Below are 20148 nucleotides of genomic sequence, written 5' to 3' on the forward strand. Positions count from 1 at the left end.
GCATTTAACACTACAGTATGGACTCACCTCTATATCGAAGAACTAGAAAATCATTAAAAGTGTTACATACATACATACATACATACATACATACATACAATCTGATCATCCACTTAAGTCTATAGGGAACCTTTTTTTGTCTTTTGCAAGGATTTCCAACATTATTTGGGTCAATTGGCACACTTAAGAGTTTTGGGAGTTATGTGGGTATTATTATTGCATCCACCTATTCCTATTTTCTAATTCTATCTCTGGAGTCATAAAGCATGGTTAAAATGCAAGTTTGACTTGAGGCTGGTGGTTTGCTTTGTAGCATGATAGTTTTAATTGGAAAAGAGTTGAAAATTACCCACAAACGACATTTAGCAAGCTAAGAGTTTGATGAGCACCAAGAAACATATCAATGAGTACATTGTCATTTCAGGGCTCCCACCATTGCATAAGCACCCTAATGTGCTGAGTTTCAAGCTAAATATTTTATCTTTTGCTCATGTAAGCTATGTTCATGTGCACCTCAATTATATATGCTTTTTTTTACAAGTTATTCCTGCTTTTTTTTTACAAATATGGATCTCATTAATCAAAACCATGTTACTTATTTTGTGTACATAACAGAAAAACAGAAAAAAAATTATTTTTAAGCAAAAATAAAGCTACAGTGTAAATAGTACATATGATAAACAGCCAGAAGATTAGATTCTGTTCTTATTCTGAGTAAAAGTTTCATTTAATAGCAAACTAATTTTATGTTTACTAGAAAATAACCTGAAATGTACCAACATAATCCATATTGAGATTAAGAAATGAACTTTTTACATTTCAAGAGGAATATGTCTTGAAATCTCCTGAACGTTCCAAGCTGAATCGTTGTGATTGCTCTTCAGTTTTCTTCTATTCTTGAGTCAAGTTATCAAGTTTATGATAACCAGGATACTATTTATCAGTACAGATTACTGTGAATAGGCAATAACTATCTCTTCCACGCTAAATACTAAACAAAAAGTTAGGGTGCAATAAGCACTTACCTGTAAACTTTACAACGTATAGAGTTTCATGTAAGCCACGCTTAAATGCACTATTAATAGGATATTATGGCTATATATGGCCAACATGAAAAACACTGCAAGTGTGGGGGGCAATAGAACAATTAAGAACATTTTGAATCTAATATCCAGAACTGCACTGACTTCCACGTTAAGGTTTTTCCCCCCAAGCATGCTACATCATACGTACATGCAGTTCTTAATTATTACTGAGAAGCAAACCACAAATTTACCACCATTCCAGCAACCAATTTAAGGTTTCCCCTCAATTTAGAACTGTATATTTAATTTGTTTCCCTCCTTTATTGTTTTACAAATAGCTCAAAGCGGTGAACATTCCAACACATCTTCCTTCTCCTGTTTTCCCCACAACAACCCTGTGAGGTGGGTTGGGCTAAGAGAGAATGATTTGCCCAAAGTCATCCAGCTGGCTTTCATGACTTAAGGAGGGGCTTGCAACTATGTGACCTGCTGGTACCTCAACTACTAGACCAAACTGGCTCTATGTACTTTATATGTATATACCATCATGTTATCAGGCATAAATTGTCCTCAGGCAGACTGGGTACTAGTGAGAACTTGGTAGTCCTTGACTTACAACCATAATGGAGCCTGCTCATTACAATTGTAAGTTATAGCAATCGTTAACTGAGGCACCCACGTGATCACCATGCTTAATGACTACAATCCCTGCTCTTCCCACTGCAGTCATTAAGTGACCATGCAGCCCATTTCATTAGTAATTCCTTTTTGTCCCTAAAAGAAAGGTGTTTTCTTCAAGATGATCTTCATGCCATATGGTGCATCGTGAGCAAAGAAATTTCATTCCTTTCCTCATGGAGGCAAATGCTTTCTACAATTTTAGAGGTAACTAGTAAATTTCTCATCAACATCACATCCAAATACCATGCATTCATAGATCTCCAGATGTTTTAAGTATCAAAGTAGGGCTCAATAAAGCGTATCTCAGAAAACTGCATGATTTTTAGTCCTGTTATTGTTCTTACTGTTGCCATTTTGCACAATAGCTACACACAATAACTACTGTAAGAGATAGTCCTCGACTTACAACCACAATGGAGTTCAAAATTTATACTGTTAAGTGAGACATTTGTTAAGTGGATTTTGCCCCATTTACAACCTTTCTTGCACCAGTTAAGTGAATCACTGCAGTTGATAAATTAGTAACCCAGTTAAGTGAATCTGACTTCCCCATTGACTTTGCTGGGCAGAAGGTCACAAACGGTGATCACATTGACCAGGACACAGCAACAGTAAATATGAACCAGTTGCCAAACATCTGAATTTTGATCACAGAATTATGGGGAAGCTGGAAAGGTTGTAACTGTGACAAATGGTCATAAGTCATATTTTTCAGTGCCATTGTAACTTTGAACAATCACTAAATAAACTGTTGTAAGTCAAGAACTACTTGTATATTCCTAGCTTACTGTAAAACAATCCAGGCATGATGTCTATGGAGATTCTGTCATAGTTGTCCCAAAGGTACTTTTTCAAGAGGCAATTGAACTTCCTTGGATTTTTTTGACATTTTTCTTCTCATTCAAAAAGCTTCTTCAGCTCTAACTGGATGGTGGGAAATGGAAGATGTATACTCATTGCAGGCAACTGGCCATTTGCATTTTTTTAGAGAGTCATTAAGGCCACTTGGAGATTTAACTATGTCATCAGGGTCATCTGAGTAGTACAAGTGGGTGTGCAGCCTTCTTGGAACTGTTGAAAGGACTGTGTTGTAGACTGGAGACAGACGACGCAGTATCCCTCCTCTTCTCTGTTCAGTTTTGACCTAGATGGCCTCTTTGACCCCTCTTTCAAACCAGCAGTCCTCTCTGTCCAAAATGTAACTTTGCTGTCTTCAAAAGAGCGGCCTTTGTCTTTAAAATGCAGATGAGACTGCTGAATCTTGTCCTGATGGGTTTGTTCTCCTATGTTATGCCATGCATTTATGATGTGGTTGCTTTGTTTACTCAGTGTACAGATCTGCACATGGCTCACTGCTTTGTACTGCATATTTATTTATTTATTTATTTGATTTTTATACCGCCCTTCTCCCGAAGGACTCAGGGCGGTGTACAGGCAGAATAAAACCAACAAAGAACAATATACAATATACAAAATTAAAATCAGTTAAAAACTTATTAAATGAGCCTGAAAAATTTAAGAAATTTACCATAAAACCAATAACCCCATTAAAATTGCTAAAAATTTAAGTTTAAAATTTCATTCAAGCCAGCCCCGCGCGAATAAAAAGATATGTTTTCAGTTCGCGACGGAATGTCCGAAGGTCAGATATCTGGCGTAAGCCGGGGAGTTCGTTCCAGAGTGTGGGGCCCCACAGAAGGCCCGTCCTGGGGCCACCAGCCGACATTGTTTGGCGGATGGCACCCTGAGAGTCCCTCTCTGTGAGAGCGCACGGGTCGGTGGGAGGCATGTGGTAGCAGTAGGCGGTCCCGTAAGTACCCAGGTCCTAAGCCATGGGCGCCTTAAAGGTCGTGACTAACACCTTAAAGTGCACCGAGAGGCCACAGGTAGCCAGTGCAGCCTGCGCAGGAGAGGTGTTACATGGGAGCTGCGTGCAGCTCCTCTATCACCAGCGGCTGCGTTCTGGACTAACTGAAGCCTCCGGACGCACTTCAAGGGAGCCCCATGTAGAGAGCATTACAATAATCCAAGCGAGAGGTAACGAGCGCATGAGTGACCGTGCATAAGGCATCCCGATCAAGGAAGGCGCAACTGCCGAACCAGGCGAACCTGGTGGAAGGCCCTCCTGGAGACGGCCGTCAAATGATCTTCAAGCGACAGCGGTCATCCAGGAGGACACCCAAGTTGCGCACCCTATCCTTTGGGGCCAATAACTGCCCCCAACAGCCAGCGCGGTTGCAGCTGGCTGAATCGGGATGCCGGCATCCACAGCCACTCCGTCTTGGAGGATTAAGCTTGAGCCTGTTTCTCCCCATCCAGACCCGTCGGCCTCCAAACACCGGGACAGCACTTCAACAGCTTCATTGGGGTGGCCGGGGTGGAAAAATACAGCTGGGTGTCGTCAGCGTACTGCTGGTATCTCACCCCAAAGCCACTGATGATCTCACCCAGCGGCTTCATATAGATGTTGAACAGCAGGGCGAGAGGATCGACCCTGCGGGACCCCACAAGTGAGGCCCCTCGCGGTGACCTCTGCCCCCGTCAACACCGTCTGCGACCGGTCAGAGAGATAGGAGGAGAACCACCGATATCGGTGCCTCCCACTCCCAATCCCTCCAACCGGCGCAGCAGGATACCATGGTCGATGGTATCAAAAGCCGCTGAGAGGTCTAACAGGACCAGAGCAGAGGAATAACCCCTGTCCCTGGCCCTCCAGAGATCATCCACCAATGCGACCAAAGCCGTCTCTGTGCTGTATCCGGTCGGAAACCGGACTGGACCGGGACCAGATAGACATCTTCATCCAGGTACTGGGGTAGCTGTCGAGCCACAGCACTCTCTACAACCTTCGCAACAAAGCGAAGATTGGAGATCGGACGATAGTTACTTAAAATAGCTGGGTCCAGAGAAGGCTTCTTAAGGAGGGGTCTCACCACCGCCTCTTTCAAGGCGGCGGGGAAAACTCCCTCCAACAAAGAAGCATTGATAATCCTCTGGAGCCAGCCTCGTGTCACTTCCTGAGTAGCCAGTACCAGCCAGGAAGGGCACGGGTCCAGTAAACATGTCGTGGCATGGAGCCTCCCCAATAACCTGTCCACGTCCTCGGGAGCCACAGGATCAAACTGATCCCAAACAGACTCAACAAGCCGTGCCTCCTCTCGCCCGCTTGGATCATCCCAAATTCGGTCCAGATCGTCCCGGAGCTGAGCGATTTTATCGTATAGATAACCACTAAACTCCTCGGCACGTCCCTGCAAAGGGTCATCCCGCACCTCCTGATGAAGGAGGAGCGGTCACCAAACAGGGCGGCCGGGCGGTTATCTGCCGGCGCAATGAGGGTGGGCGTGATCGCCTCGCCTCCCCATTGCCACTAGGTAGGTCCTAGTATAGGACCTAACTAGTGTCGATCAACCGGGCGACTGGACCTCCAAGTGCTCTCTAGGCGTCTTCGCGGCGTTTCATCTCCCTCAGCCCCTCGGAGAACCAAGGGGCCAGACGAGACCTACGCCGGGTCAGAGGCCGCAAAGGCACGACACGGTCTAAGGCCTCCGCCCGCGCCTGTTCCCCGGCCGCGACGAGTTCCTCAGTCGTGCCGTGGGCCAGATCCTCAGGGAAAGGCCCAAGCTCCGTCAGGAACCTCTCAGGGTCCATCAGGCGCCTGGGACGGAACCAACGTATAGGTTCCGTCTCCCTGCGATGGTGAATGGCGGTTCGGAAGTCTAGGCGAAGGAGAAAATGATCGGACCATGACATTGGTTCTGTTACTAAATCATCTAGTACCAGATCATTTAACCACTGACCAGAGATATAAATCAAGTCCAGCGTGCCTCCCCCCATGTGCGTAGGGCCATCATTTACTCGAGTCAGGTCTAAGGCCGTCATGGAAGCCTCAAACTCCCGAGCTGCCGTTGATGACAAGCCAACTGACGGCAGGTTGAAATCCCCCATAACTATAAGTCTGGGGGTCTCAACCGCCACAGCGGCAAGCACCTCCAACAGCTCTGGCAGGGCTGTGGTCACGCAGCAAGGAGCCAGGTACGTGACCAACAAGCCCAACTGGCTCCTATGGCCCCACCGCACATAGAGGGATTCACAGCCGGCAATCTGAGGAACAGTGGCCTCCCTCGGCTCTAGATATACCACATTGCTCAGTTTGTGTCTGGGTGTTTTATCCTTGGGGTGGACAAGCTTCTGCCTTAGTGTAGTTGGGTTTGAAGTGTGCACATAGGTTGTGTTGGCTCTTGAACTTTTCTGATATTACTGCAACGAATGGAAAGACGATGTTGCTTTGTTTATTGTTCTCTTCTTTATCTGTTATGGAGGGGCTCCTGTTGGGTCTTTTTTGAGTTTGATGAAGACCCACTTAAGATAGCCACACATTCATAGAGCTTCCTTGATCTGTTTTAGTTCTTTTTCTTTCCTATCTTTGTTGATAGGCAGGCCTTCACCTCAGTGGTGCAGGGTTTGATAACTCCCATTTTGTGCTCCAGTGGGTGTGAGAATGAAAAAGTAAATATTGATCTCTGGGTGGGGGTGGGTTTCGGTAAACTTCAGTGTTAAGGCTTCCGTCTTCCTTAATGCGTACTGCACAATCCAGGAAGGCTATATTATTTTCCTTAACATCTACCCGTGTGAATTTGATCTATCTGTCAACAGGGTTAAGTTTGGTGAATGGTTCTAATTCCTGTGTTTTGATCTTAACCTAAGTATCGTCCACATACCTATACCAGTGAGTGGGTGGAATTCCTGTGAAGGAATTTAGGGCTTTGGTTTCTACCTCTTCCATGTAGAGATTGGCCACAATAGGGGACACAGGTGAACCAGTGGCGCAACCATGTTTTTGTCTGTAGAAACCTTCACTGTATTTAAAATAGGTAGTGGTCAGGCCCAGGTCCAGCATGGCACACTTGTGGTCTGGGGTGAGGTTGGTTCTGTCACCTAAAGTGCTGTCTTGTAGCAATCGTTTCTTTACTACCATGACAGCTTCAATTGTTGAATTGCAGGTGAAGAGGAAATTAATAACATAGGAAACTATAGTCTCATCTGGGTACAATTTTAGTTTCCAAACCTTGCTGATGAAATCCTGTGAATTGTTGATGTGATGGGTAATGCTGACAACTAGAGAAGTTAATAAGGTGGTTAGATGTTTTGCAATGTTGCAGGTGACAGAATTGATGCTGCTGACAATTGGTCTAAATGGAATTTTGGGTAGTCCATATGGTTTGCCCAACACAGAGACACTAGTATTGTGGCTTGTCGATGGCATTGTCCTTCAGTAGTTGTTGCAAGAAATCAATGACCTTTTTCTTGCAATTATTATGGGATTTCTTCAGGTCTCATATATGGCAGTGTCCTTCAGTAAACTGTTCACCTTGGCCTTGTAGTCAGTCATCTGTGTTCAGGATGACTGTGCATTTTCCTTTATCAAGTGGCACTGATATAGGAAGATGAACACCACCTACAACACTGCAAAACATCTAACAACCTTATTAGCTCCTCTGGTTGGCAACACCACCCATCATATCAACAATTCACAGGCTTTGTCAGCAAGATTTGCAAACTAAAATTGGATCCTGATGAGACCATGGTTTTCAATGATACATCAGATTCACACAGGAAGATATTAAGGAAAATAATCTAGCCTTCCTGGATTGTGCAGTACACTTTAAGGAAGACAGAAGCCTTAACACTGAAGTTTACAGAAACCCCTCCACAGAGATCATTATTTACTTTTTCTTTCTCACACCCACTGGAGCACAAAATGAGAGTTATCAGAACCCTGCACCATTGAGCTAAAGGCCTGTCTACCAGCAAAGATAGGAACGAAAAAGAATTAAAACACATCAAGGAAGCCCTAAGAACATGTGGCTATCCCAAGTGGCCTTCATCAAACTCAAAAAAGACCAACAGGAGCCCCTCCATAACAGACAAAAGAAGAGAACAATTGTTGTGCCTCGTCCGCTTTCCTCGCAGTCGGGCCCATCTTATCTGCTTCCGAACACTGAGGAATGTCCTAGCATGCCTCCCAGCCCCAGCCCTGGCTCCATGTCCAGACAGGCCGAGGAGGAAGAAGTGCCTCCAGCCCCCAGCTCTGGCTCCATGCCCAGGCAAACGGAGCAACTAGACCCCTCCCCCACAGCATGTGAGCCTGAGGAAGGTCAATTACCAAAAGCTGCAGACTGGAGTGACCCTCGCTTCAGGAGAATTGATAGGCGAAGGCAACAGAAGGAAGGGAGGGGCAGGCCTGGATAAGTGCTGAGTCATGGAGCCACACCCCATGGCCTATATAAAGGATCTGCTTTCTGGCCTTCTCTGAGTCAGGCAAAGTCTACCTTATCTTGCTGAAGTCACTTTCTGGTCTACTGCCTGCCTTGAGAACTTTGCTAGGACTTTGGCAGAGCTGCAGAGGCACGCCTGATTCGGATTTCCCTGACCCGGCCGTCAGCGGAGGAGTGGGACACGACAACAATAAATGAAGCAACATCGTCATCCCATACGTTGCACGAATATCAGAAAAGCTCAAGAGCCAACACAACCTATGTGCACACTTCAAACCCAACTACACTAAGGCAGAAACTTGTCCACCTCAAGGATAAAACACCCAGACACAAACTGAGCAATGTGGTATATGCAGTACAAAGCAGTGAGCCATGTGCAGATCTGTACACTGGGTAAACAAAGCAACCACATCATAAACACATGGCAAAACATAGGAGAACAAACCCATCATGACAAGATTCAGCAGTCTCATCTGCATTTTAAAGACACAGGCCACTCCTTTGAAGACAGCAAAGTCACATTTTGGAGAGAGAGGACTGCTGGTTTGAAAGAGGAGTCAAAGAGGCCATTAACGCCAAAATTGAACAGAGTGGAGGACCAGCTGTCTGCAAAGAGTATAAATTTTTCTATTCTCCACCATCCAGTCAGAGTTGAAGAAGCTTCTTGAGTAAGAAGCAAAATGTCAAGTAAAACAAGGAAGTCCAGTTGCCACTTGAAAAAGCACCTTTGGACAGTCCAGGATGAACATAAAGGGGAAGAAACTTTATTGCATGAAAATGTTGCTTTCATATTTTTAAGAGTCAATGAAATTTACTAATAACATCCAGATGCTTTATTAGTTCCACAAATTCTTTCAATTAAAAAATAGAAATGCCTGCCTGTGGCTATGCTATTATAGATAAAATATACATGTATACATTTATTGGCTCAAAGATTTATAGTATCACAACATAATTCTCCAGTCATTTCTTAGGGACTTCATATGATATCTCACATAAATGCTACCAGACTGGACAAAAATTAACCCACCTTTAAGTTCTATTTTTCTTAAAGCAATATATAAACCAACAAAAATAGTAAAACAGGTATGATAGAAGTACAAATGTTTATCACAGTAAATAATAATGCTCTAGAATGTATGCATATAAAGTAGTTCGTATCATGCAATTATTGGGATACTCAAGTTTACATTTATCAGAGTTGCAACCATCACATTCCTGGCTTGTAGGTAATTAGGGTGGCTTGCAGGTAATTGCAGGGTGGCTTGCAGGTAATTAGGGACCGTCTAAAGTCACAGGAAAGGACGGTCAAGACTAGGGCGTCGAGTAACTAATTATTTTTATTGTTGAAAAATGATTGTAAAATTCTCCATACATAATACAGAAACCATGTTAAGTGAAGGTGCAGATACCCGGCCAAAACTTTTATAGAAAACGACTCGCACTTTCTGTTGCTCGGGGGGAAAAGCTTGGCGAGAAATTCTGCATGGGAAACAGAATAAGACGCAAGCCAAATGAGCGCCTATCCACTGAGTGGGTGGAGTCACGGCGGGAACGCTTTGCACTCCTAGATTCCTCCCCCCCACCACTTCCATAAGGAAGTGCTCTTTGTAGCCGTTCATTGGCCAGACTGCACATCAATCAAACGGCACCGGCCAACCCTCCCGAAGACAAACACAGCACCCCCGTTGGTTAAAACGCCTGTTACTTCACACACTGGATCTCAACGTTCTGACGCTGTTAACTGTCTCAAGCTTTCACACTCATTCGGCTGTCACTCACTTTTGAGGGCTCCGCCCAAGTTGCAAGCTCCGCCCTCTTCCCAACGGTGTCTCACGGCTCAGTCAATCAGGTTCCCAATCACACCGAAACCACACCCTCTTCCGAAGAATCACTGGCTCTCGGTAACGCGCTCCCCTCCAAGACTGTTTCCCGTGGTCGCTCACCTGGGGAAAGTAACGGCTCGGTACGAAACCAACTTCCCCCTCCCTGGTTTGTAACCCCTCACGGCCACCGCTTCTGCGCAACGCCCGCCAAAACAGCTTTCTAATGCGCACGCGCTAGCCCCTCCGCCCCCTTCCCAGCTTTACCGCGCTGGCGTGAGGCGCGCGCACCTCACTATCTTCCTCAACCGTTCCTTCGGCGGATATATTTCAAGACGCATGCGCATATGTACAATACGCCTCACCGTATACGCCTGCCTGGAAACAAGTTTTATACATAAAACGATCTTTTTTTTCCCTTCTACCCTGGCATGTACCTTCACCACCACAGGGATGAATATAGTTATAACCACCGACCCAAACCCGTGTAGAACACGAACTTAATTCCCGCCTCTATAATAATGAATGAAGACAAGATAGACCAATCTTTATAAAGATGGCCGGTCGTAAAAGCCAATCAGAAAGACTTACTCTCGGAATGCTCCAATGAGAAGGAAACAATGTGAAGGAGAAGGGTGTTGCCTTGCAGCTGCAGCTCTAGGAGTAGAGGGCGGGAAAATTCACCAAATCAAAGGAGTGACAGAAATTTAACCAATAGAAAGTCAAAGGAGGTGGGACAATGAAGAGGAAACGGGCGAAACTTTGCGTATTCGTCCACTAAGGAGCAAACTATTTTCCTATTGACCAATAGGCATCGACAAAAGCTACAGAGCCATCCAATGACAGTGGACAGGGCTGGGTGTTGATAGTGAAGCGACGACGTACGAGTGACTCTGCCCCTTTCGGTATCGGGTGCAGTGAGAGGTAGCGTCGTCTGTGAAGAAGGCCGGCCTTAGCCATTTGCTATCGCCAACATGTCCAAATCTGAGGTAAGAGCCTATGACGGGCATTTTTATTTTGTTTTTAAGACTCTATACCAGTGGCTTGTTTTTGTGGAATTATGTTTCCTTTGCCTTTAGGGATCGTCTGATTATGGGTGCGATCTGTCGCCTAACGCAGTAAGTGTTACAAATACCGTTTCTCTCCTCATTCCCGCTACTGAAATGCATTGTTTTCCTTTTGCGCTCGTTTTTTTCCGCCGCTTGTCAGCTTTTGGCTTTTTCTGAGCCTCTTTTGTAGTAGGTCTTTCTTTTCTCCGGTTGGGCCTGCTTCCCCCTCCCTTCCGTCACGGGGACTTCAAAACAGCGCATGCGCGTTGTGTTGCTAGCTTAGGCGCCATCTTTTCCAGTGCGTGGCGTTCGCAGCTGCCATCTCCTGCGCTCGTCATGGCTGCGCTTGCGCCGTGCGGCGGGCCGTGCTATGGAAGCGTGCGCCTGCGCACTTCCACGGAGCACTTGGAGTTTGCGTGAGGGGGATGGGAAGATGCGAAGGCCACGTGCTCCCTTGCTTTGTCTCTGGTTGCTGATATCTCGGCCTGTTAATTTCACGTTTCTCTGCTCCAACTTCTCTGCAAATGGGAAGAGAGAGCGGGTGGCTCTTATTCCTTTTCCTTCGGGTGATTTTTTTTATGTGCGGGTGAAAAGAGAATGCATGCCCATTCTGAACAAAGACTTTTGCCCGAGGAAGCTCTAGTTAAAAGTTTAAAAATTTTGAAAGCACATAATTGGCAAATAGGTGGCTGAGAAAGCGTGTTGCATCAGCCGTTGTATGTGTTTTATTATAAGTTTTAAGGTTGTTATACAATGTTGGAAATTGGAACGTAATCTCGCTTTTCCCCCTTGAATGGTATGTTTACGCCTTAGTATCAGAGCAACTACTTTGCTGGAAACACTAAAACGGGTCTCCAACCTTGGCAATTTTAAGTCTGGCGGACTTCAACTCCCAGAGCTGGCTGGGGAATTCTGGGAGTTGAAGTCCTCCAGGCTTAAAGTTGCCAAGGTTGGAGACCCCTGCACTAAAATACATCTAATTTGGGGAAATGGGAATAAAGTTATTAAGACAGTAGTAATCCTATTTTGGTAGGCCTAATAAAAGTATTCCTGAATTGCCTTAAAAGGACGATCTGTTGTATTTTTCCTTTTGGAGGCATATCAGAACAGTGGCTTTTGTTCGTAAAATATAATTCCTTAGTGTGTAACAATATAAAAGCAGCCAACAATGTACAGTAAATGCTTTAGGCATCTTAATTGCATTAGAGGTGCATGCTAATGTTTATGTTGTATTTATTGTTTTGGGATTCTGTATACATTAACAAGAAAATGTTGATGCAGTGTGAAAGTTCGCATTTTATGACACCACAGAATGGCTCAAAGAAAAAATAAGGCTACATTTTCTGAGTGATCCCTAAATTACAGGTAGTCTTTGATTTACAGCCATTTTTGTAGTAACAGTTTGAAGTTATAAGGACACTGAAAAAGGTTACTTATAACTGGGTTTCCATACTTAAAACCATTGCAGCATCCCCATGTCATATAATCAAAATTTGGAAGTGTTGTAACGCATGTATTTATGAAGATTGTCCTGAGGTCATGTGACCACCTTTTGTGACCTGACAAGCAAAGGGGGGGGACCCAGATTCACTTAACTGCAATGATTTACTTAATAATTGTGACTAGAAAGGTTGTAAAATGCGGAAAATTCACTTAATTGTCTTGCTTAGCTTCACAAGTTTGGTCATAGGTCAAGGACTATTTGTACTTAGATTTTGCAATTGTTAGATAAAAACCTAATGGGGGGGGAGTCACACCACCAAGTCAGAAATTGTTTTTCAGGTTTTATGAGCTTGCTTCTGGTACAACAACTATATTGCTTGTGCATGTGCTAAAAGCACTTCCTATTTCTTAAATAGCTAATTACTGTACTTTTTATCTGGCTCTGGTTGATGGGACCTGGTATTATATGCTGAATAAATCATGCTTATTTTAATTAGCCCCCCCCCCCCCATACACTGTGATCCTTCCTAGTGTTGCCTACTTTTTTGTTTCAGTCCCCCAAGGAACCTGAACAGCTGCGAAAACTCTTTATTGGTGGCCTGAGTTTTGAGACAACAGATGAGAGCCTTCGCAATCATTTTGAGCAATGGGGCACACTTACAGATTGTGTGGTAAGTATATGTCAGCTTGTGTCAAGATGGGCGGCAAACAAATTTAATAAATAAATATCTGTACTTTGCTTGAATTAAGGTATATGAAGTATAGAATAGTCAGGAAAAAAATTCCAACTACTAGATTAAGTACTAATGTTGCCTTTATATCACTACCCTATTTCTAGGAAAACAGGGCAATTCAGTTTTTCTAAATTAAACATTGCTTGCAACCGTATATTGTTTCCTCTTAGGTAATGAGAGACCCAAATACTAAGCGCTCCAGGGGGTTTGGATTTGTCACTTACTCAACAGTGGAGGAGGTTGATGCTGCCATGAATGCCAGACCACACAAGGTTGATGGCAGAGTTGTTGAACCAAAGAGAGCAGTATCTAGAGAGGTAAGAAAAACTACTGTTGGATGTACAGTCAACAGGTTCAAAGTCTTAGCAAAAATGCTGGAAGCCCAAAATGTATCCTACACAGAACATTGATAATATAGTTGGCTTAATAGTTACTGCTGTATTAGGCATATTTAGTATAAATTTATTTATTTGTAAATTTTATTAGCTTTTAGTTTAAATTATTTTGTTTTTATGATTTTTGCTATGAGCTGTGCAAAGTTAGAGCTTATAAGATGGATGTCCGTATAAGTTTTCTTAAATAAGTTCTCCTTTTTAAAAAAATCATGAATTGCAGTTGGAACAAAACATAAAATTTAGTTTTAATTGCTCCTCCTCCCTTCCTTCTACTCTACCAATATCTTAGCTAAGAATGAAATAATTGGGTTGGGTTTTTTTCTGCACTGCCAGGTGGAGAAATTTAGGGTTACAGTATGTTAACATTTGAAATTGATAGGCTTGAAATTTTAAATACCCATGTCTTTAAGATACATCAGTTGTTCTCTGGCAATATGGATAATCTCCAAGCAGCCACAAATACTAAGAGTTTAAAATGTATTTGTCCTGTCTCATAGGACTCCCAGAGACCTGGAGCACATTTGACAGTGAAGAAAATCTTTGTTGGGGGGATTAAGGAAGATACAGAGGAGCACCATTTGAGGGAATATTTTGAACTGTATGGCAAAATTGAAGTCATAGAAATAATGACTGATCGTGGCAGTGGCAAAAAGAGGGGGTTTGCCTTTGTTACTTTTGATGATCATGACTCTGTGGACAAGATTGTCAGTAAGTATCTTATTTCATCCTTTCAGCTATGCCCTAACTTGTTCTGGTTTCTCTCTATGTAGCTTCTACGGAGATTTTGATACTATTTTATCTTTTCATGTCTAGTTCAAAAATACCATACTGTAAATGGACATAATTGTGAAGTCCGAAAGGCTCTGTCAAAACAGGAAATGGCCAGTGCCTCTTCCAGTCAGCGAGGTAAGTGTGCAGTATTTGAACACATATAACTGTAATGACATTTTCCAGGAATGCTACATCATGTTGTTGTTCATAGGTCGCAGTAGCTCTGGAAGTTTTGGCAGTGGGCGTGGAGGTGGATTTGGCGGTGGTGACAATTTCAACCGTGGTAGCAATTTTGGAGGCCGTGGTAAGTAAGGTTTTTGAAGATTTAAAACTCATTTTAAGATCTTAATCACAATAGGGACTTAAAGGAATGCATTATTGCATCTTATTAACATTGCTGGGTTTCTTTCTGGGATTAAGCAGTACTTTGGATCTGTGTATCTTCTATATACTTCTACTTTTTTTTTTTACACAAATGCCAAACTTATGTGTGTGAATATCAGAAGTTCACTATAAATCTGAAATAAGATCAATATGCTAATATTTTATTTTTTTTCCCCTCAGGTGGGTTTGGCAGCCGCAGTGGTGGTGGTAGTGGAGGAGGAGGAGGAGGAGGATACGGGGGCAGTGGAGATGGCTATAATGGGTTTGGCAATGATGGTAAGTTCATACAACTTTTGAAAATTGCTGTTTTTCATAAGCTATCGTATTGATTTATTTTTTGTTGATTTATTTTTAGGGTATCTTTGTGTATCTATCACGTACATAAAATTTAAAAATTGTTATAGTCGTCTTCATTTTAGAGATTTGTAAAATATACACCGGCAATGTTCTGCACTTCAGTATCTTACTTGCTTTGTAGGTTATGGAGGCAGTGGCCCTGGATATTCTGGAGGAAGCCGGGGTTACGGTGGCAGTGGAAGCTATGATGGATACAACAACGGCGGGGGCGGCTTTGGTGGTGGCAGTGGGGGTAAATGTCAGTTTGATTTTGAGCACCAAGATTGTTATTTTATCTAGTACAACTTGATTTGCAGAGGCTGCATAAAAATGGCCTGGGTTCTTCAGGAGTAACAGACTGGTTCTCCATAGCCACCTAAAAAATAGTTTAAAAAAAAAAAACAGTAAGACCCTCTGTTGTGCAATTTACAGAGGCTCCAGAGAAGGAGAGCATGGCCCTCTTGCATAACTTCCAGAAGCCATGTGAGAACTGAGCTGTGGGAGCAATTGCATCATTCCCCAGGCTTACGCTTCTTGGGGAGAACACAAAGTGGCTTTTTTGAGAGGCACTAGTGCTAGGACTGAAGTTGAGGCCCAGGCCCAGATTTAGTCTCAAGCTGCTGGGTGCCACTGTTCAGGGTGGCCTAGATGGGGAGGAGGAGAAAATGGTTTCCGTTTGGTTGAGGGTGTGTAATGTACCAGCAGAGTCCAGTTAGGAAATTTTTGACCTGCCCAACCTAAACAGTTTGCCTTCAGGTCTAGAGAATTGCAAAAACAAAAAACCAAATATTTGCTGCCATCTAGTTGTAGTATGAATTTTTGCAGTCTACTGTATTAGGCTTAGCATGCACCTTTATTTAAGTATGCTCAGTATATTTGGGGAAATATCTAGACAGATATGAAGGAATTTCATAGATGAAAATATTTGGGGTCTTGTAAATTTGTGGATGATTTTTATTCTGTTCAGGAAGCAGCTTTGGAGGTGGAGGAAGCTACAATGATTTTGGCAGTTACAACAATCAGTCTTCAAATTTTGGGCCCATGAAAGGAGGAAACTTTGGAGGGAGGAGCTCTGGCCCTTATGGTGGAAGTGGTGGTAAGTGTATTATCTAATTGACTAGGAGGAAAATGGATCACATTAATTGCTCGTAGAATTCTTGGATGATTGACATGAAAAACTGAGGTCAGCCCTCACAATTTCCTCATTCTTTCTCATTATAAAGATAGTAGTCTATTTTTCTAAACAGTTTCTTTTTTTACCCATTCCCATTTAAGATAACTTACTTATTCTTTTTAGGTGGCTATGGGGGCTCTGGTAGTAGCAGTAGCTATGGTGGTGGAAGGCGGTTTTAATTCCTAGGTAAGACTTCCTCCATTTGCGCATGGATAGATATGGAGCACTAAATGAATTGTAACAGTAATTCATAATATGGCTGAGCAAGTTATTGTAGTTTAAGCATATTTGGAATAAATGCAGATGTTAAAGCTAATAAATGGATTGGCAATCGGGGGAACAACTTGATATTGGATTATAGCCTTGAGTTTCAATATGTTTAGATTAACAACTTTATTCCATATTATTCAACAGGAAACAAAGCTTAGCAGGAGAGGAGAGCCAGAGAAGTGACAGGGAAGCTACAGGTTACCACAGTTGTGAACTCAGCCAAACAGAGTTGTGGCAGGGTAGAACTGCCTCATGAAGACATGTGTTAGACAAGCGCTTGTTTGCAAACATCAGGACTGTATTTGTGACTAACTGTATAACAGGATATTTTAGTTTTTGTGTTTTGTGGAAAGTGCAAAGCATTCCAACCAGGGTTTTTATGTAGATTTTTTTCCACACCCATGCTATTGACTGCAAACTGTAATAGACTGATCATGACGCTGAATAAATGTGTCTTTTTTTTTAAACGTGCTGTGTTAAGTTAGTTTACTATAAGTTAATGTACATTGATTTTCACCACATGGAAAAGATTAGTGAAGGTCAAATAGCAGAGAATGATTCTCAGAATGCCAAGAAATCTTTATATTCAAAGCCAAATACATTGATTTTGTGTCTTCTTTAACTTCATGAAAAACAAATTTGCAGAAATTTCCTCAATGAAGGACCACTTCCAAAATGTATTCCTTATTTAAATAAGGACATCATCTCGGTAGCTTGACCATTGTTCTTTCCTGTTTGCTTTTTCAGCTCAAGTTTAAAGAGTGCCAGTGACTGAGGCAGGAGATTTTATATGCTGAATTAAAGGCAAATAAAAAGATTGGCCACATCAGCATATAGGCATAGCAGCTCAACTTAACAAGGAGCTTGAAATGGGACATTTGGCAAATAAGTTATTACTGGAGCCTGCTATGCTTACGATATCTCAGGGTAGTTATCCAGTTGGACCTAAGTCGCCCCAATACAGTGTCAGCATTTTATCTGAACTATAGAAATTTCAATTTCTTGGGCTTGACAGCAAGAGAAAATTGTCAGCTGTCAAAAGCTGAAATGTCCAATAACTGGGATATTGATACGAGGTTGCTTTGACTCCCTTGCAGTCTTGTTTTTATAATAAAAGGAAACACCGAAGAGAATAGCAAAATACATGACTTTTAATCCACTGCTAGCTGAATGTATAAATTAATACCACTCATGTTAATATTTGCTAAAATTGGTAAGAGTCACATTGCTTGTTTGAAGATGGGCAGCAAACAAATTCAGTAAATAAAAATGGATGAAAGTATCCCAACTAATGGTGGGGTGGAAGGGTCACGAGGTTGTGCAGGGTAATTCATATAAGTGATATCTGTTAGGCAAAAGTTTTATAAAAAGCCATTGGTCTATATTAAAATTTGACAGTGCTCTCTTCTCAAAGGTAGATTAGATGTTATACTGAGAAGTTCTAGCATGAGAAAAATAGTGTGAATCTTATTACGGCACTCTTAAGTTAATTTTGTGGTAATAAAAGTGCTACTATTTCCTTACTTGTCCCCAAATTGGTTCATTCCTGTGAGGGAGCCAAAAAGGTTTTCATCTCTGTTAAAGCTCAGTTGCATTTTGAAACCAGAAATTCATTGTTTCCATTTTATGAAATACATTTCATATATTTCCCCACTTAATGCAACTCTTACCATACAAAATGGGTACACTGGCTCCTATTTTCAGGTTCCATTAAACATGGTAGTATGTTTCTGTTCCACAAGATGGAAGTAGAAATGTACTTAAAAATTGGAGGGGTATAGATAATGTCATGGAATTGCATTATACTTCCGTCAATCAATCTTCTGTCCGATCTGAATACACCTTAGCATTTCTATCTTAGTGTCTTATGAAATAAGACAAATGTGTGCTTAAATATGTTATGGATGCAATGGTGCTTGTATATGGTGTGTGTACAAGTGTATTTCTATATAAAACTTCTGATTGGTGACTGGCTTAATTTAGAATGCAAAATTAATAGTCCTGATGGGTTTTTCCCGTGGCTGAGTTTGCAGTAGCAGGTGGATCCTGACAAGACCTCAGGATTCATGAAATAATACTCGTTTTTGGCATGGTAGCATAACCACAACAAAGGAGAGCACTCCAGGACCCGAAAACTAAGTAGCATTACAAAACCGGGAGGCATGCAGATGTTTGAGCTACTAGGAACGGCTAGCAAGCATAGCTCCGAATGGCTTCCAGATCAGACGCTACTACAGCTGAGAGTAGACACGTGTTTTGAGTCAAGTGGACAGATAAGCCAGGTGCAGGCTTCTGCTGACTAGAAGGGAGTACTCAGTGACCATCGGAAGGAGGCAGACGAGAGTAAGGATCCTTGCTCTTAGGACTAGCAGAAGGAAGGAAAGGTTAAATTACTGTACTGGTAGGTAAGAACAGATTTTACTTACGTCCTATACAGTTTTGTTATCCTACTAAACTTTCTCCAAGACTGAGTTTACCTTGTAAATACCAGTCTAGCTATCTTTTAATTCATCCAGTGCTGTAATATGCAAGCAGTAGATGGATAGAACATTACTAATTAATATTTTACTGTCACAGGCCTGGCAACATCATTAATGAAATGTACTTTAATAAAAGCAATGCCTTTTCATCCCTCTTTGCGTGGCCTTGTTGACAAACAATTTTAGCATAACACAGTGCACTGGCTGTGCTGCTATAAAGGCAGAGAATTTATGGGGGTTGGGAATGCTTATATAAAGTGTGAATAGGGATTCTATAAAATTGGGTGGTATTTAATTTTTCTTCCTTTTTATAGGAAAAGAGGAACGGTCTGGTGCTAAAATGCCTTTGTTCCTGACAGATGGACTGTCTTTGGATTTCCTTTTTCTTTTTAAAGGTAAAAACAATGCTAAATTGTGGGAATATGGTTTCCAATACAAATAAGCTAAGATACAGTAAATAAGTTTGTGCTGTAATTTAATTTGAGAGGCAGATTATAAGAGTGGTGAACTTTGAATGTTTACAGGTAAGAGTCCAAAATTTCTACTGTTAAATGAGACGTTAGTTAAGTGAGTTTCCCCTATTTTATGACCTTTCTTGCATAGTTGTTAAGTGAATCACTGAAATTGGTAAGTTAGTAACCCAGTTGTTAAGTGGATCTGGCTCCCCTGTTGGAAGAGGACACAGCAACTGTCATAAATATGTACCATTGGCTACGCATCTGACTTGATCATGGGGGTGCTGTAAAGGTCATAACTGAAAAATGGTCATAAGTCACAATTTTTCAGTGCCATTGTAACTTTGAACGGTCACTAAACAAACTTGTATGTCGAGGACTACCTGTACTTATTTAACATAGTAGCAAAAGTTAACATAATTAGAAAATGGGGATTTTTGTGTCCAAAAGTGCACCCCCCTCCCTACCATAATTTATCTGATCTTAAAATTTATTATTGCTGTTTGTCTTGCAGGACTCCTCAGCTGGATGTACCATAAACCTTTCAAAGAAAGTTATGTTGCTACTAGGTAGCTGTACGTATAATCTATTATTATGAATAGTTTTATTTAATAAAACAGTTTTTGATATAAATTTCTTGTCTACCTTTTTGTTAACATCTCTTCCAAAAGAACGTTAGAATGTGTTTAAGAATGAATAAGCTTCTATGATAGCAAATCAGTATTGGTCTGAGGGACACACTTAACACATTTTTTCAGAAACATTTTCTCTACAGTGTGAAATCCTCTTGGTCATTTACTTACAGTGTATGTTCTTAATAAATTAGCTTTCCTAAAATGATATAGAAATG

At 42.0% G+C, this 20148-nt stretch overlaps 2 protein-coding genes across 10 annotated transcripts in view; one reads left to right on the plus strand and one right to left on the minus strand.

The window, feature by feature from the left end:
• Positions 1-10294, minus strand: part of CBX5 (chromobox 5) — a 49325-nt gene extending 39031 nt beyond the window's left edge. The window contains exon 1 of one of the 3 annotated variants that reach the window (XM_058173870.1): positions 10245-10294. The gene's annotated coding sequence lies outside the window, so the exon portion shown is untranslated. The other 2 variants (XM_058173868.1, XM_058173869.1) reach the window with 2 other exon arrangements.
• Positions 10295-10646: 352 nt separating this feature from the next.
• On the plus strand, positions 10647-19931 carry HNRNPA1 (heterogeneous nuclear ribonucleoprotein A1). Of its 7 annotated transcripts, none has more exons than XM_058174121.1 (12): positions 10677-10796; positions 10887-10925; positions 12854-12970; positions 13204-13350; positions 13926-14136; positions 14242-14334; positions 14411-14503; positions 14764-14859; positions 15062-15172; positions 15887-16015; positions 19158-19238; positions 19813-19931. In XM_058174121.1, the coding sequence occupies exons 1-12, from the start codon at positions 10782-10784 to the stop codon at positions 19869-19871; spliced, it is 1191 nt and encodes a 396-aa protein (XP_058030104.1). In that variant the 5' UTR covers positions 10677-10781; the 3' UTR covers positions 19872-19931. The 7 variants fall into 7 exon arrangements, with proteins under 7 accessions (XP_058030105.1, XP_058030110.1, XP_058030111.1 ...); XM_058174123.1 differs by lacking the exons at positions 19158-19238; positions 19813-19931 and adding exons at positions 16217-16279; positions 16508-16830; XM_058174122.1 differs by lacking the exon at positions 10887-10925 and having other exon boundaries at positions 10647-10796.
• The last annotated feature ends 217 nt before the right edge of the window (positions 19932-20148 follow it).

This window comes from Ahaetulla prasina, chromosome 2 (genome assembly GCF_028640845.1).
Source record: "Ahaetulla prasina isolate Xishuangbanna chromosome 2, ASM2864084v1, whole genome shotgun sequence".
NCBI classification, from domain to species: domain Eukaryota; kingdom Metazoa; phylum Chordata; class Lepidosauria; order Squamata; family Colubridae; genus Ahaetulla; species Ahaetulla prasina.

What these genes read in the sequence shown, in the direction of transcription:
- HNRNPA1 (XM_058174121.1), top strand. An exon ending in TAATGGGTTTGGCAATGATG is followed by an intron (nt 14,860 to 15,061) that starts GTAAGTTCATAC and finishes CTTGCTTTGTAG; the next exon opens with GTTATGGAGGCAGTGGCCCT. An exon ending in CTTTGGTGGTGGCAGTGGGG is followed by an intron (nt 15,173 to 15,886) that starts GTAAATGTCAGT and finishes TATTCTGTTCAG; the next exon opens with GAAGCAGCTTTGGAGGTGGA.